Source organism: Cygnus atratus, chromosome 7 (genome assembly GCF_013377495.2).
Source record: "Cygnus atratus isolate AKBS03 ecotype Queensland, Australia chromosome 7, CAtr_DNAZoo_HiC_assembly, whole genome shotgun sequence".
In the NCBI taxonomy this organism is placed as follows: Eukaryota; Metazoa; Chordata; class Aves; order Anseriformes; family Anatidae; genus Cygnus; species Cygnus atratus.
In genome coordinates this window covers 3,419,470-3,435,745 of record NC_066368.1, presented here as the reverse complement: position 1 = coordinate 3,435,745, position 16,276 = coordinate 3,419,470, and the positions used below count along the sequence as shown (strand labels likewise).

Here is a 16,276-nt window from a genome sequence, read left to right as displayed (position 1 = left end):
CCAAACAGCCTGCAGTGGTATATTAAACTGTTAAAATTACTCACCATTCCTACATTTTTTAACGATAGCACCTTTTCAAATTAAAATATGCTGTATTTTCAGATAGCCTGCCTTAAAGTGTTTCTAAAATGATTTTTATTCCTGCTCTTAGTTTTATTGTTCACAATCACAGGTCACATTTCTTAATGTTTTATTTAAAAATACATAAAATTATTCTTGTGCTGATGGTATATGCCAGAAAGGTGTGTATTCATAAATACATTAAAGGATATAAATTCAGATATGTAAAAGTAAGATGTAATAAAGCATTAAAAATGTATTGTTTGTTTGTACAGACACAGAGTACCTGTATAATGCTTCTTTTTTTCAAAGTCCCTTAAAGCCATCCTTGTGCAGATAGGTATATCTCAAGTTAGAAGACCATCCTATTTGTCTAGAGTTTAAAAAAAACAAAAGTGTGGGGGGGGAGCTTCTCAAAAAGAAACAAATCTTTGTTGTGATAATGCCACTAGATATTCTGCTTCCAAACTAACTGAATTCCATGAGTTGAAAATGTTATCTCAACATACTCTAGATTTTTAATGCTTCTCTCAAAAGAATTACATAAAAAGTGTGGCTACCTGTAGCGTATGGGACAGCTTTATCTTTTCATAATTTGTGGTATAGTTATCTGGAAGGAAGGTCGATGTGCAGGATGAAATGAGCATTACTCAGTTTATAAAATTAGATTTCAAAGGAATTTTCTAAAATAAAGAATGGATTTGCTTACTGATATGGGATACTTCATAGTTAAATTCAATAATTCAGTTACTTGATTGGAATTTAATAAAAGATAATATTGTATACTCAAATGATCAGAAGAAGGTAGAATTGAAACTAAGAAAAAAGCTACATTTCTTTTTATTTTTTGAGCCTTTGAAAAGGCTCTCAAAAGATACCAGGGAATTAAAAAAAAATAAAAAAATGTTACTCTGATAATAGATTTTATTTTTTTTTAATCTACGAATACTAAACCCAAGAGATTTGGTGGTGGGTAAGGAGGTAAATATGCAATTTTCTTTTTGTTTACTGTGTATTTATTCATTTTCTTTTATGGTGTTTTGTACTTACTGTTCTGTTGATTAGCATAAGAGCAGCATTGTCATGCACTGCTTTAGGGAGAGCACATTGTGTTCTTGCCTGCCTCTGGAAAGGAGACTTATCTGGATCAGGAACCTCATGTGTCCTGCTGAGGGAGGAGTCTGGAATATGTGCATGGGAGATAGTCAGAAAGGATGAGGAGACATCAGCATGCTCTGTTCAGAAGATCTCTCCCAGGAAGAGATGTGGGTCACCATAAAAACTGAAGATTTAAAGGATGTTGTATATTTTTGAAGGTAATATAGAATTGGAAGTTTACTGAGCACAGAGATAGTTGAATATATTACGACAGGCTTAAAGCCTGCGTTGACACCACTTTCTTGAAACCAGATACTGCAGGTCCATACGCTGAGCAGCTGTCAGAGACTAACAAATGTTCAATTTCACATCCTGGTGTATCCCATGGTAATTTGTTTGCTTACACTGTCCCTAAGAATGTGAAACCATTCATATGGTTTTTGCAATGGAATTTTACATGACACCTGCATGTCTAATCAGAAAGACACTAATTTTGTATGAAAAAAATCACAGTCAGCTACTACTCACATCCTGGGGGAAAAAATTATATATATATCTAAACAAAAGAAGCATTTAATAACTTTTTATTATTATTATTATTTTATTTATTTTTTTTCCTCCACCTCCAAAAGCTATAGATCCTTTTTGGTCTGGAGTATTTTGTATCTGCGTATGTATTAAATATATTTGCATATCTGCTAATTGGAAGGATTCCAGATTATATGATTACTGTATATATACCTACTCCTCACTTTTGCTATTAAAAAATCAGCTTGAAGTATGCCAATAACTACATTTTATTGGTTTTAAGTTTACCGTATGTTTGGTTTTGCTAGCTTTCCTTTTGGATAAGGAATTATGATTTTTTTCCAAAAGACTGGAAATTGCTAGCTTTAGCCATGTATAACACATAGATGTTCCTTCCCCCTCTACAGCCCGTTTTAGATATATGCTACTTCTGACAGAAAAAACTAGTGTTTTAAATACACTAGCTCAATACAATACAATACAATAGCTCAAATACACAAAAATAATCATCTACACATTCTCAATATTACCTGGAAACTTTGTTTTCCACTGCACTGCCAAGCCTAGGGTAGGCTGGCATCCTACTTTATAGTTGGTAGTTCTCCGTCCATGAAGCACCGATGTCGCTATTGTGGTTTCTTTAAGAATTGAATGCTTTTGTGTTTTCTTGTGGTTTATTTTTCTAGCTAGCGACAAAGTAAACTATGGTTTATTTTTGTATATTTAGTTTATCCATAAACATGAGTGCTATGTTGCCACAATGGGGAATAAGTGGGAAAATTAAATGCAATTACACTTACTGAAATGATATCCAAGTTTCTAGCAATGCTTTTATTTTTGCTTAAAGAACAACAACAACAAAATACAGGCAATGAGGAAACTAACCTATGTAAGGTAATGTAAAATAGCTCCTTCTCCCTCTATTTCAACTGATATTTGAAAATTGTTTTTATTACAGCATACGTGAAACAACTGTATTCAGCAGTGCTACTGAGAAGGTACAGAAGAGATCAGATGTAATGTTACTACACAATAAAGAGATGAAATTTTGTTTCCATGTCTTAGGATACCAAAGTCCACGTTCTAAAATATGTATTTTGCTTAGAAAATTAAGAAACCCAGAACAATATTTTAGAAGTTAAATACAAAACAGTAGTAAATAGTAAAGAGATGAAACTTTATTTCCATGTCTTAGGATAACCAAAGTCCGTGTTCTAAAATATGTATTTCGATTTGAAAAGTAAGAAACCCAGAACAATATTTTAGTTAATACAAAACAGTAGTAAATATGCAAAATACAGTTGATAAGCAGAGCAATGAGGCAAAAGAAATTAAGTATAATAATTGATTTTTAAAATGCAACTTTGTAATGCTTGGCTTCCCCCCACCCCTTATGTGTAATCTGTTGTCAGTCTAAACAGTATAGGCATGTAACATAGTGAGATACCTTACACAGTATTGGTTGAATTTAATTACCAAAGCATCAGAAAGGTAATGACACTGGAAGGCCTGATATCTGCATCAATATGTACTAACCACGTTGTATTTGAGGAAAATGCGGTTAAAAAATACAGCTTTGTGATATACAGTACTTCTTCAGTGAGAGAACTTGTCCAAAAAGAAGACGTTCTCTCTTAGCACAGATTTCTTGACCATTTCAAACAGCAACGTGAAAACTGAAATTACAGTACAACTGCTAATGCTGAGTGATACTTTGGTAAGAACACACATTCCACATCTGTGTGCAATATTGGACATTTCACCATGTTTCAGGAGATTTTTTTTACCCTGACACACTTATTCAAGAGTTTTCTATGAACCATTGAGATTGATTTGTTTATACATTTGATTCATCAAAACTAAACACCCTACATAGGACCAATAGAGCAGAATTATTCAAGTTCATTGAAATATTACAAAAAAAAAAAAAAAGGCTTCCTTTTTAGGAAAACTCAGCTATGGTAAAAATATCTACTACAGTGCACTGCACTGTAATAAATATTCAACATAAATTAATAATTTACAAGTACCTGAGCAAGTATACAGAGCACCATAGCACAGCACAGCACCAAAGGCAGTAGCTCAGAATTCTTAAAAATAATGCTGTTTTAAACATTAAAATTCTAAGTATTGTTATAAAAATGAACTCCAGCTGGAGTTTAAAGATAGTGCAAACTTCTGTCTTCACTTTTTATAATAAAGGTGTCAGATTTCCTAGTCATTTCACATCAGCAGTGTTGCTGGACCTGGATACCTGTGGTGGATGCTTAGGAGCAGGTCTGTTGGAAAGAAAGAAAAGAGCAAATCGTTATTTAAACTGTTGGTAGTTCTCACGGCCAGCGCTGTGCTTGAGGCATGTAGAGGAATGGTAAAACCTCTCAGCGAGTGCTATCGAATCTAACTTCAGGCAAATAGCATGGGGCTGCTGTACTGGGACAAGATCTGACACCTTACAGCTTACTCACATACCCTCTAGATAGAGAATTGGTACCCACAGACTCCTCCCTTGGGCTCAGGTGGTAATTGATGCCTGGCCAGTGGGATAAGCTATCTCAGTGTTCAGGTGTTGTCCTTTAAACACTTTACTTTTGCAGGTGCTCACCAATTTTGCACCCCTTCAAAAACTCTACTAAAGGTAGCAGAGTAGCAGTTGGTTTAAAGCAGTGAAAGCAGTCAGCTGGAAGTATTATTACTTTCAGATTATCTTACTAGAAGGCACAGCCAGGAACTTAATCAAAGTGCATTCTTATGGTCTTTTTGCTAGAAGTATTAGGAAACTAACTAGATTCTATTTTTAATTTTTTTGAGCAATGTTAAGTGCCTCACTAGCAGAATTCCTGTGGCTTAAAATACTACTTTTATCTTCTCTGCAGCTCACTTTTTATTCATAGGAAGCTGAAGACCATTGGGCAAGAAAATAACAATGACTTCAACTTTTTTTTCCCTAAAACAATTGGAATTGTTGTTTAAACAGTCAATAGTAGCAAAGTCAGAAATTTTAGATACAGCTTTGTACGCAATCTCTAAGAGGAATCCATCTAAGGCTGGATGTTTATTAGAGAAGGAGAAAATGGTGATATTCAATAATTAATTATTGTACAATTAGTATGGACCTGTGAAAAATCAATTTTAAAAAGTCTTGACATATGAAATATTCTGTTACCAGAAAGCGACTAATCTCAGAAAGCAGCAACAAAAAGATGGAAGGAAATCTGTAAGTTTGCTACAAGCTAATGCTCAAAAAAATGGCAAGTCTGTCTCATAGTACAATACTGTCGTGTAATATCATTGTATGATCCTTTTGGACAGTGGGGTATGGGAATGCATACTTTAAAAGAAGTTTGACAGGATTGTTAAAGCTTTCTGTGCTGCTGAGACCTATGATTTGGCATATCAGAGTTTACCTACAACTAAATTGTTTGCTTCTTGCCTATATTTCTCTAGGGACTATACAGATCCAAAGAATAATCTTGACACATAGTTTTCATCATGTAAAGAGTTTGGACTTCACTGCCTAACAGCATTTTTTGTTTAGTTTTCAAAACTCAAGCTTTCTTTATTTTTTGTCAAAATAGAAGCCACAGAATCTGCCTTTATGACATAGTAGACCTACTGAAAACCTCTGCTGCAACCATTTACCTGTTTTTTTTTTTAGTTTCCTATCCAATTTAATTACTATGTATTCTTTCATTTACATACTTATATGTTTGTATACACACCAACATGCTCTTTCCTATATAATGAAATCCCTGCATTCCTCATTCTTTCAACTTCATTACCATTATGGAATGGATTACCTTCTGATAATTTTGGAATATAAAATAATGGCAAAACCTCTTTACAAGGAGTGCTTGCCAATAAGATGTTTTTATTCTAGTAAAATAATTCATACGCAGGACTTGTATGCATTGCTGAGCCTTTAAATCTTGATTATTCCCCCTCCATCACTAGTAGGGATAGTCATTTCACGTCTAGATTTTTAATTTTTATCCTTAACATTCCTTTTTGGATGTATATAACTTATGTGTTTTCTGAATATTTGGGGTATTATTTTCAGACGATTTAAAGTGATGTTCTACTGTGAAATGTGTGAGCAGAAAATTGCTTTCATTGGTGGCAAATTTTAAGAGCAGCACTTGGTTCTCAACCTAATTCTGTAAGGGGGCTGGCTAAGTGGGATTTTTTTTTTTTCTCCAAGAGTTTTCTGAAACTGGTACTTATTAACTCCTTTCTCTTCCAAGGAATTGCAAGTAGTAATTGGGCAGTGTTTTTGTCAGATGCTTCCAGTAAGACCTCCATATGCGTTATAAATTCTCATAGTCCTGTGGAAGTCAGTGCAATTGTGCTAATATATTCTTGTTGGGAATCAGTCCAATACTGCATGCTTTTATATGAGCAGGTAGAAAATGTTTGTCACATAGCCCTCAGCAATAGTTACAGCAGAGCATATCTCCTCAGAGTGCAGAGGATCTGCTTTAAGTCATTTTAGGCCTGCCTTATTGAACTGAGTGCTACAAGCCAAGCCATTTTGATGAGAACTAACCTTACAGGAGTAATGGGAGGCACAGCTTTTGTGTGTCCAAGCACTGGGGTGCATGCACTGTTATAACGAGCTTTGTTCAGAGGATCTGCTGGTAGAGGCTTCCGAGGGGGGTTTGGCTTGTGGTTTTCCTGTTATAAAACACAAGGTCATCGTATTAGTCTTTATAATTGACATAATGGATTTAATATAGCAACTACTGAGCTAGAGCAAGGATAAGTTCAGTGTACTTGTGACCAGATATATTTAGAGGAGTAAGCCATAATGTATTTCGGGTAAAGAGGCACCTACATTTTAAAACAAAGCTTTAGGGATTTTGTTTCTGCTTATTTATTTATTTATTTATTATTATTTTTTAGTTCAAAAACACTGGATGCATCCATACTGAAATTAATGATTAATTTTTAGGAAATAAAGAACATGAAAACATACAGTTGTAAAAAATAAAATATATATACGTGCATGTATATAAAGGTGGAAATACTAGAAATTACTTTAAAATACAAGTTTAGATGACCACAGAAGCAAACTGCTCAAGTCTGGTTTGAATTGGGAGCATCTGTGGAAACTTTTGTTTAGAGATGCTGCTATGCTTTTATTTTGTGGAATTAAACGATTTATTAATAAGGAACAGAAGTCATCAGCTATCGGGCTTGAGCTAATTTCTTTTCTGTGTGGTCCTTGAAACCCTGCAAACAGGGTAGTGTATCTATCTGTGGTCTTCATCTTGAAGAACTGGGAAAGATTAAATGACTTGCTCAGGTCGCACAAAGACTCTCCAATGTATCCAAAACCTCCAGATCCATCTACTATTCAAACTGCATTGTCACGCTTTCTCTAAAAACATTGCACAGAGTGATTTTACTCATCACTATTAGTTTGCCATAACTCTCACAAGTAAAGTTGACCAAAAAGAAACAAGAGAAGTTTACATGCATAATTTAGTTAAAGATCTCCTGAAGGATGTTATGAAAACAAGTGGCATGAATTACTCACAAATAAAGTACAAGTTTTAGTTATTCATACTGAGCATCCCTTTGTTTTCTTTTTGTGATAAATGTTGACTCTAAAAAAGGAAGTGCAGGGTGGCTATCAGTAAGCATTTTGATTTATTTTTTTTTTAAAAAGCAAAACTTAGACCTTAACTAAATCTATATTGTATGTAATCATTTCAAATTTACCATAAGCTACACTTTAAAGCTGTATATAATGTTGTGTTTCTTTTTACTGTTAGCATAGGATGTACTGGTTCCTGAGTGAATGAGAAATAGCAACATGAAAAACAAAACTTATTTTAACTTATTGTAGTAGCCAAATCTCATATTCTGTGTAAAAATTAGTCTTGACCAGCATCCAGAACTTCTTCCATGACAAAACAAGAAAAACATTTTGCTATAAGCAGCTTGTGAGTAAGGAAAAGCTCCATCGTGGGGGGAGAAAAATATTGCAAATATTCTTGAAATAATCAGGCCTGGTAAATGCTGAAATAAATATCTGCTTGTTAATACTCAGTGTAGCTTTATCGCGCAGAGCTGTCCTGCAGAAAGTCACAGAGCTTAATTAAACACTAGCAAAGGAAGTTCTTCAAAACACAGTCCTTTCCAGTAATACAGAACTAGACAACCCTAAAACTGTTAAGAAATCTTACCATCAGGATTTCTTAGCAAAGCTTACTTTGTGCACTAAATTTCTTACACAATGAAACCTTAATGTGTATTTTGAAGTAAAGTATACCAATATGGAAAAAGTTAGCAGTAGAAAGTGGTAACTTTTTAATAATTGATTTAACTTTACAGTAAAAATTAAGCTTTTAAAAGTCACTATGTTTATTACATGGAAAGTTATATACAACTTTATTTGCAGCATCATCACCTTGAGTGGTGCAGCATTTTTAAAAAGAAAAAGAAGTAAAACACAGAAACAACAGCAGCATAAAGACAGCAACAAGGAATGTGTCTTTGAACACTTTAAAGCCTTTATTCCCCTGACTGCCTCCACAAAAGCAGTCTTTTCCCTTGAGTACTTTTACATGATTAATCACCTGAATTAGTCTGATCACGTGAGTATTCAGCTGTTTGCTTGATCAGTACTTAATTGTTATTGCATGATTTGTATTCACTATTCAATTAGAAGGGAGCATTAGGTACCGTAACAGGGAAAGGGAACTGATGCACACTCAGCAGTCTAGAGAAGCAAAGCTTGGTCTGAAGAGCTTAAGATCTGGTAAGGGTGAATGAACAAAAAGAGAGGAAAACTGTCCCAGTTTGTTTGTTCTTAGTACCTATTAGCTGTGCCCTGCGTCTAATCATCACTTGTAATACCTGAGAGTAGGGAATGAAAGACTTTCTGAGCAGCTTAGAACTAATGGGATTGGATCGGTTGCCTTTTTTTTTAAAATTTTTTTTCCCCACCCTTTTTTATAGGGGAAGTTGGGTGAAACGGCTAATCCACGTGGTCTCATCTGGAACAGGTGTTCAGCTGGACTCAGCCATGGAATGAGCATCTTCTCATGGCTCAGCATGTAGGTAACCTTGGACACTTAATCTGAGCTAATTCTTTCAGTCCTGTTAGCTACTCACATGGATGTTTCTTCTGGAAGATGTTCAAGCAGCAGTCATACTACCAATGTAACTCTGATGGGGACCAGCCAAACATCTGATTTATTTTTTTTCCCCCCCTAGAGTTTGTAAAAATGCTGTCCTTGAGTTAGTATACTTAAAGAGGCAGAAAAGTGGCTTGACAGGCCTAATGTGGCAAACTGAGAGGAAAACACGGTTTTCACCCAGAGAGCCTACAAAGTCATCAGGCGTGTGTAGCTTAAATTTGTTTCACTGATATGTTTTTGAATAAGCAATTGGGAGAAGTTTCTTGCCTGGAATGCACTGAGTGAGAAAGGTTGCCTTCTTCAGTCTATTTAGATAAAAACTTCATCTGTATTAGCCCACTGTGTCTGAAGCTAGCCTGAGGTGACATAGGACAGGTATTAACAAGAATAACTGTGGCAAAAAGAGCAGAAGGTGAGCCCAGCTCCAATTTAGTGGAGAAAAAATGAAAATACGAAGCCATATTTCCTGTAATAAGGCTGACCTGTAAAATACATGATATATTTTAGTAATAAGATAACAGTATCAGAAATTGCACTTGAATGCAACCTGTAGCAAAACCAATTGGAAGTTTGGAAGTGATCAAATCAGAATGCATGGACTGAACGCATGGTTTGTGTAAACCTGCACAGTGTTCTTGATTCAGTGGTGCTGTGCTGATTTATATTGATTGTGAATCTGGCCCATAAATAAAGTATGTTTGCCTCATGAGAGCATCTGAAAGAAGAAGACACTGTTTATCAGTCAAAAGATTGTTAAATGTTAAACTTGGCAACAGTTAATTTGCTGTTTTTTCTTTTTCTTCTTTTTTTTTTTTTATTAACTATTTTACTTGCATCTAGAAGGAAAGCTTACTGTAAAATACTAATCCATTCATTTCGGTCTCTACAGTCACTAGAGGGAAAAAGACTTGTCTTATAGTATACCATTGTGCCTTAGCTACCAATGCTGTAAGCCAGGAGCAGCAGGAAAGTAGCTTGTGTTCAGATATATCTCTCAGATGGGAGAACTAGACTGAAACTGAGGCAGATGTGAAGGCATACAGAAAGTGAATGGTTTTCTCTACTCTTCTACAGTGCTCTGCAACAGAGCACCTAGGTGATATTAAGTATGTAGCAATGTTTTTTCAAGTGCTTTCTCTTGATGACCTGGTGGATGTGGTTCCAAGGAATTAGTGTTGAAGGAATACTTTAACTGCTATCTATATTAAATAAATGTCTTGAAGTTGCGACAGGGACGGTTCAGGCTGGGTGTTAGCTTGCTAACAACCCCTGTAGCTTCCTCTCTGGTTGGGCAGCAGGCAAGACGAGCTTGTGTATGCCCCTAATGTGGAACTTGTTCGTACTGCTGTGTCTTCTGAGTGGGGGAAAGAGATTCCAGAATCCTCATCCTTAGGATTGCTGCCACAGCTGGCAGAAGCCAGTATAACCTTCTGGAGCAAAATGGGAGCTTAAGGAATCTTTATTAAATTATCTATGCCACATTCTTAACAGTGTGTAAAGTATAAAGAAAATATTAGGCTAATGGGATAGATGAGAAAATTGCTGAATTCCTATTCATCACGTGCAGATATTCACCCACTCAATGTTAAACAGAAGGGAAGTTAAAAGAAAATCTGTGGTTACCTGGGAGAACCTCAGCGAGGGTTTAGCTGGCAAGGGTCTTTCAGGCACAGCTTGATGACAGGGCAGCTGGGGAAGGGGTGGCAGGACTCGCTGCGGCGTTTTTAATGGTGGCAAATCATCCGTCTTCACGGGGTTGCTAATGTCAACGATCTGATACGGCAGCGGTCGTCTCGGGCCGTCTCTCTGCAGAAATAACCCCAACCCCAGAAAACAGCTATAAACTTCAGCAGTTGATACAAGCATTACTGCTTAAAAACCCATGTTATTCACTTGCTTTTCTCTTCTGCTCTGCTTTCATCTACCTTTGACACCTCCCCTGCAACCAGAACAGTAATTAACAGCTTCCATAGTCCTGCTGAAGCACTAATCCTTCACCATTTAGATGTGGTGTTCTGGTGTAAAGCAGCTGGCTCTGTCCCAAAGACTGAACAATTTATTTCATGTGCTTAACATCCGCACCTGTGCAAAACCTGGAAGCCATTACTGTATTCTGAGGCCTCCTTCTCCCATTTTACATGTTTTAGTTCTATGTGATATCAGTATGTACTGATGTCATGTAATTGATTTAGAATAAATTACTTAAATGAGATCCAAAACAGATTTTTTTTTTTTTTTTTTTTTAACTACCTAGGGACTTACTTTTGGTATGTTTGTATTTTGTGGCTTCATGATGAGATTTTTACTGAGAGATGTGGTGTGAATGTGATTAGGCTCAGACAAACTGGAAGGCCTTGCTGGACTCACAGACCTGCAATACAAGCATATATTTATTGAACACGACATTCTACTTTATAGCATTTTTTTAAAACAGTAACCTCTTTTCAGAATGAGATTTTGCAAGGACTTTCTGACTTTTTGTAGTAAACAAGGAAAGTAAAAATTCTCTAGTGCTCCTGCAAGAATAAAAATAAATATTGATTTTTTTGAAACCAGTAGTCTGTTAAATTAGCTTCTGCAATCTGTGGAAATGCAGCTTTGTAACACCCAAGAGACTCTTCTAATGAATCTAGCATTTAAACAGTAATGACCTCAAATATGAAAGTTTCAGCTCACTCGACTGAGTTTAGATAAAAGGCCGTGCAATATAATGATACTATTTCAAGCAAATGAATATGAAGGTTAAAACTTCCTTCGATTTTGAACTTTTTTTTTTTTAATCACAAAAAAGAGGTATGTAGTCAAACCAAAACCCACATTGTTACTGACAATCAGTAAAGTTAAACCAGGAAAAATTCTGCTGATACTACTGGGTGAATATTTTTAAGGCTGGCTCTTTCTAAAAGATATTCAGACCATTCTGTGATGAACACTAAGATGAGATTTGCCATGTTTACAGCTATTTTTTACTAATATCTTTAAAGATAATAATAACAGGCAGTATAATTAGGCAAAATGATCATACCTTAGTTTCTCTATTGTTGTCTTCTTACTTGTAAACAGTAATCTCATGAAAGTCTTCCTTTTCAGATACATGATTGACCCAGCAAAGATAAGGCACAGAATAGTTATCAACACTCCTATGGTTAAACTCTTATTATCTGCAACAAAACACATTGAGTTTGCTTCTATTAGGAGCCATCTTTATTGAAATGTGTTACATATATGGAGCAGGACATGGCTGCCTTGTCTGGTTTTCTAGCTGCAGTGCAGGTGACTGTGAATAAACTGTGTGCTAAAGACTCAAACTCTTATTTCTCCTAGCCTGATGCTTGAATTTAGGTCGTTTCTTTAGCAGTGGGGAAAAGTTATTTAAAATATGTTTGATCAGAAAGTCTCAGTCTGCTCCTTAACTGTCATGATTTTAAAAAGCAAAGGTTAGAAGAAAGTCGAGAAAATGGTAACAAGATATTCAAAAGAAGTAATGAAACTCTCAGTTGTGATTCTTGGTGGTGGCATTGTGCGATTCTGTTAGTTTGTTAGCTATGGTTTGCTATCACTTTCTGACTTCAGCAGCTACAACCACGTGGCAGCATGGCGTTGGAAAAGACAAGGTCTCAGGTGAACAGGCACTAGCCTTTTTGACCTTGCAAGCCAACACCAGAAGTGGCCAATTTGGATGGACTTATCACATATCTGGTCCAAACATGAGCATCTGTGTGTACTCCCTCGTCCCTCGTGTTCAGGTCCCGCTCAGACATCATCTGAAAAGGGATCCACAATGTACATGGGCTGTTGGCCTCATCTGGACACCCCCAGAGCGATTGCTGCAGCAGTGCCAGCTGGTGCCTTCTTCATGGGCTGTCTGCTTCCAGGGTAGGAGGGAGAGGAAGGAAAGAAGGACAGAAACTCCTAGCTCATGGTGTGGGTTAAGTGCAATGTCTTGAATATGAATAAGCAGCAGCCCTAGGCTCCTTTATAACCAGATTTTCATTATAACTGAGGTTTCATTGCACTTGGACTGGTGTGGTCCAGCCCAGGTGGCTGTCAAGTCTAATCCGGAGGGAAGCAAGGAGCTGGAGGAGTGTCTTCAGCACTGGGGCTGTGTGCTTTCAGAGGAATGTGCTGCCTAGGCAGGGGCTGGAGCCTCCTGTACTTGTTCCAGTTTTCAGAGTGCTTTAAACTATGTTAAGTACAGTGCTGGGACCTAAGTGAGGCTCAGTGGAGATGCAAGCCCTGACTAGATGACTTGCAGCTGAAAGCAAACCTTATTTTTAGGAAGAGGTAAGCCATAAGCATCAGAGCCGCTGCTATGTGATACGATCATCGCCTGGAGGAGAGGATGTTGTGATTTTGCAGGACTGCCGACCTAAAAAGTGCACACTCCCACAGTAGGAGATGCATCTTTAATCTTTGCTCTGGTAACCTATCATCACTGTCTCGGTCTTATCCTGATTGAATTTCAGCCAGCTGGCTCTCATCGACTGTCCTCAGCTCGCGCCGAAATGGTGAACACAGTCAGCAGCACTGACTCAACAAGCTGCACGTGGGTCTCGATGGGGCGTGAAGTGCTGCGATTTTTACTCTGTAGCACTGCAGAACAGCAAATCCCTCACCATTTCTAAAAGATTAATAAAATTAATAAACTCAGATTATGCAATTAAAATTAATTAACTTCTCTACCTAACAATTAAATATTTAAGGCTTTTTTATAAGAAAAATATAGAGTCAAACACATGTGTTTACTTCCAAGTCAGCTGGGTAAAATCAGTTACTAAATACTAATGAGACCATGTGCCACGTTTGACTAAGATGAATGTATTTTATTGATCTAATCCTTCTGTAATTTGATTTAGAGATGTGCAGACTACTCAAATCATAATCCAAACCACCCCATCAAGAGCTCATATTTAAATTCAAATGTCAGGGATAGAAAATTAGGTCCTCTAGCAATTTCCATATTTGTTTATTCCCAGAATTATTGAATGTAGCTCTGTCTTTAGAGAAAAATGGCCAAAATACCACACCGCATTAAGCTATTGTTAACATGGTTTTCTGTTAAATTGAAGCGTTGGCTTCCAAAAGACAAAATGCAAGAATTATAAAAGATACCCTATATTTGTCTTTTCCAGTTAGCTTTGTCTGTGCAGCACATTATAATAATATATTTTGCAGCTCCCTAGATACTTTGATACAAGATAAGCTGAAAAGGGACTGTAATGCTTTAGAGCATATCTTAACAGAAAAACATTTAGCACACAAGTAATCACACTTGTTCAGTGCCTGAGCACAGTTTCTTTGCTATCTTACCAGTTGGTAGGTATTTAAAAAAAAAAAAAAAAAGACATTTCAACAGAGAAATCATAATGCATAGCTTTGTAATGGAAATGACTGTGATGTCATAAATCCAGTATTACAATTCACTGCAGGATCTGGCATGTAGAGAATACAATCCATTTTGGTTTTGAATAGCATTATTCATATGAAAACTCGCAGATCACTTTCCAGCAAGTTTTAGCTTATATACGTATATATGAGTACACTGCAGGTCCTGTCACTTGCTCAGAAATAAATCAGAAATATCTCTATGGAAGTCACTAAAGTTACAGTACTCTGGAGAAAAATTGGCATGTGATGATCATCAAATCCTATAAAATTGCACCATGTGTAGAAATAATTCCTTCTGAGGCTGGCCAAAGATGAAGTAAGATACTGATGCCAATGTTCTACAGACTGAACAAGTGGAAACTGAAATACGAATTACAGAAAATGTGCATCTCCTGCTATTATTATATGGTAAGGAACTCCTGGTGAATATGTGGAAGTTATTTATAAATATGTAGTTTTAAGCCGATTCTTCTTAGAAGCACAATATCAAATATATTTTTGAGTATACAAAAATTTTGCATATATAATCTATATATTGAGTTTTCATTAGGCACACAGCTATAGTAACAGGTCATGCATACAATAGGGTTGTTCTATCCTGATACTCTTGGAAAATGCTCCGGAGCCTGGCATATCTCAGCGTGAATCCAGAGCACTGCAACGTTCATCTACCATGGCAACAGGGCTAGCATGAGCGTGGGAGTTAGCTCCTCACCCTCAGCTTAGATCAATACCATTTCAGGGAGCTTCTAAACATGACCACATATCTTGAAAAAAAGAGAAAGATGACAGGAGATGAGACTCACCAGGACCACTGCGCCTTTAGTTATGCAAGAAAACCGATGGACTCAGCTGGCTTTGGTTTTGCTTCACTAGATTTTCAAGCTGGCACCAATGCATTTAGAATAAGCCATTAGACTTTACTGACGATCCCAGTCTCGCAAGCTCATTACTCACAAGACGGCATTCTCTATTTCAGTTCTTTATTATGGAAATGACAGGTAAAGCATGAATTGCTACTCACCTGCTTGCCTTATGGGCCCACTGTCCACGCTGCCACCAAACCCTGGCTTGTCACAGTAGGGGGGGGCCCAGTCAGCCTCGCAGTGACAGTTCTTTTTATTGTTGCAGACCTTCAAAAGAAAAGAAAGATGACCTAACATGAAAAGTATTATACTATACATCTGAGAAGGGCACTGGCCAATACCGCCTCTTAATCAGATAGTGATACAGCTGAAAGAAATAAAGCGCCTGTCACAAAGGAGATGTACTGGTATCTGCTCCTTGTCACAGCTAAGATGGCATAAAGAAACTCCAAAGGCAAGAGAGCAAGGAAAAAAAAAAAAGTATTATTATTTATGTGGCAGGTAATAGTTTGAGTTGCACCAGTTGACAACTTCAATAATCACGATAAGGATAATCACACACCTCTTAAGTCTTATTCTCTTTGCCTCCAGCAGCAACATTATCCGCTTTCTAACTTCTTTTCCTTCTGCCTTCCCGGGAACAAGATTGTTAATACCATAAAGCTTTTGCCACTTGAATCCTCCTACCCATCAAGGGCTTGTGTTAGACTGCACATTGATTTGTCCACTGCTCAGACCCTCCAGCAGTTGGAGCAGTGGCTGGAAGGTGTGAAACTGAAAGGGCAGAGGAAACTCTTCCTCTCATATCACATTTGTATGGCCTTTAAAGATACAGTCCTCAATGTTCTGGTGGTTTTTATCAGGGCTAAGGAAAAACTAGTGAGATCTGATTGACCAAACGTTCCCTGCAGAGTAAAAGAGCTCCAAGAGACCAAAGTACATCTTCAATAGCCAGTTCCCCCTGCATGGAAGAAAGGAGCTGGTAGACTTGGCTATTCTCACAGGAGGTCCCATGCTCCTGTGGGAACACCCAGCAAAAGAAGGGCTGCTTTTTATTCCCTTTTGCTAACACCCAGGTAGTGACTATGATAGTAATACTGGGGCTAGTGGTCCATGCTGTGTCAGCTGAGTACATAAAGTGAACAGGCCAAAACTTTTCTTGCACAGGACAAAGAAAGCACAGTTGCAAGT

At 37.0% G+C, this 16,276-nt stretch overlaps 1 protein-coding gene across 3 annotated transcripts in view; it reads right to left on the bottom strand.

Moving 5' to 3' along the window:
* Positions 1–2,487: 2,487 nt before the first annotated feature.
* ADAM12 (ADAM metallopeptidase domain 12) overlaps positions 2,488–16,276 on the bottom strand; it is a 181,515-nt gene continuing 167,726 nt past the window's right edge. For 2 of the 3 annotated variants that reach the window (XM_050711794.1, XM_035547504.2), the window contains exons 18-23: positions 15,244–15,352; positions 11,857–11,992; positions 11,094–11,202; positions 10,455–10,637; positions 6,230–6,357; positions 2,517–3,965 (exon numbers count right to left, since the gene is read on the bottom strand). In XM_050711794.1, coding sequence (XP_050567751.1) covers positions 3,905–3,965; positions 6,230–6,357; positions 10,455–10,637; positions 11,094–11,202; positions 11,857–11,992; positions 15,244–15,352 — 726 coding nt within the window. In that variant the 3' untranslated portion in view covers positions 2,517–3,904. Of the gene's footprint in view, positions 3,966–6,229; positions 6,358–10,454; positions 10,638–11,093; positions 11,203–11,856; positions 11,993–15,243; positions 15,353–16,276 lie in introns of all 3 variants that reach the window. The other variant, XM_035547503.2, reaches the window with a different exon arrangement.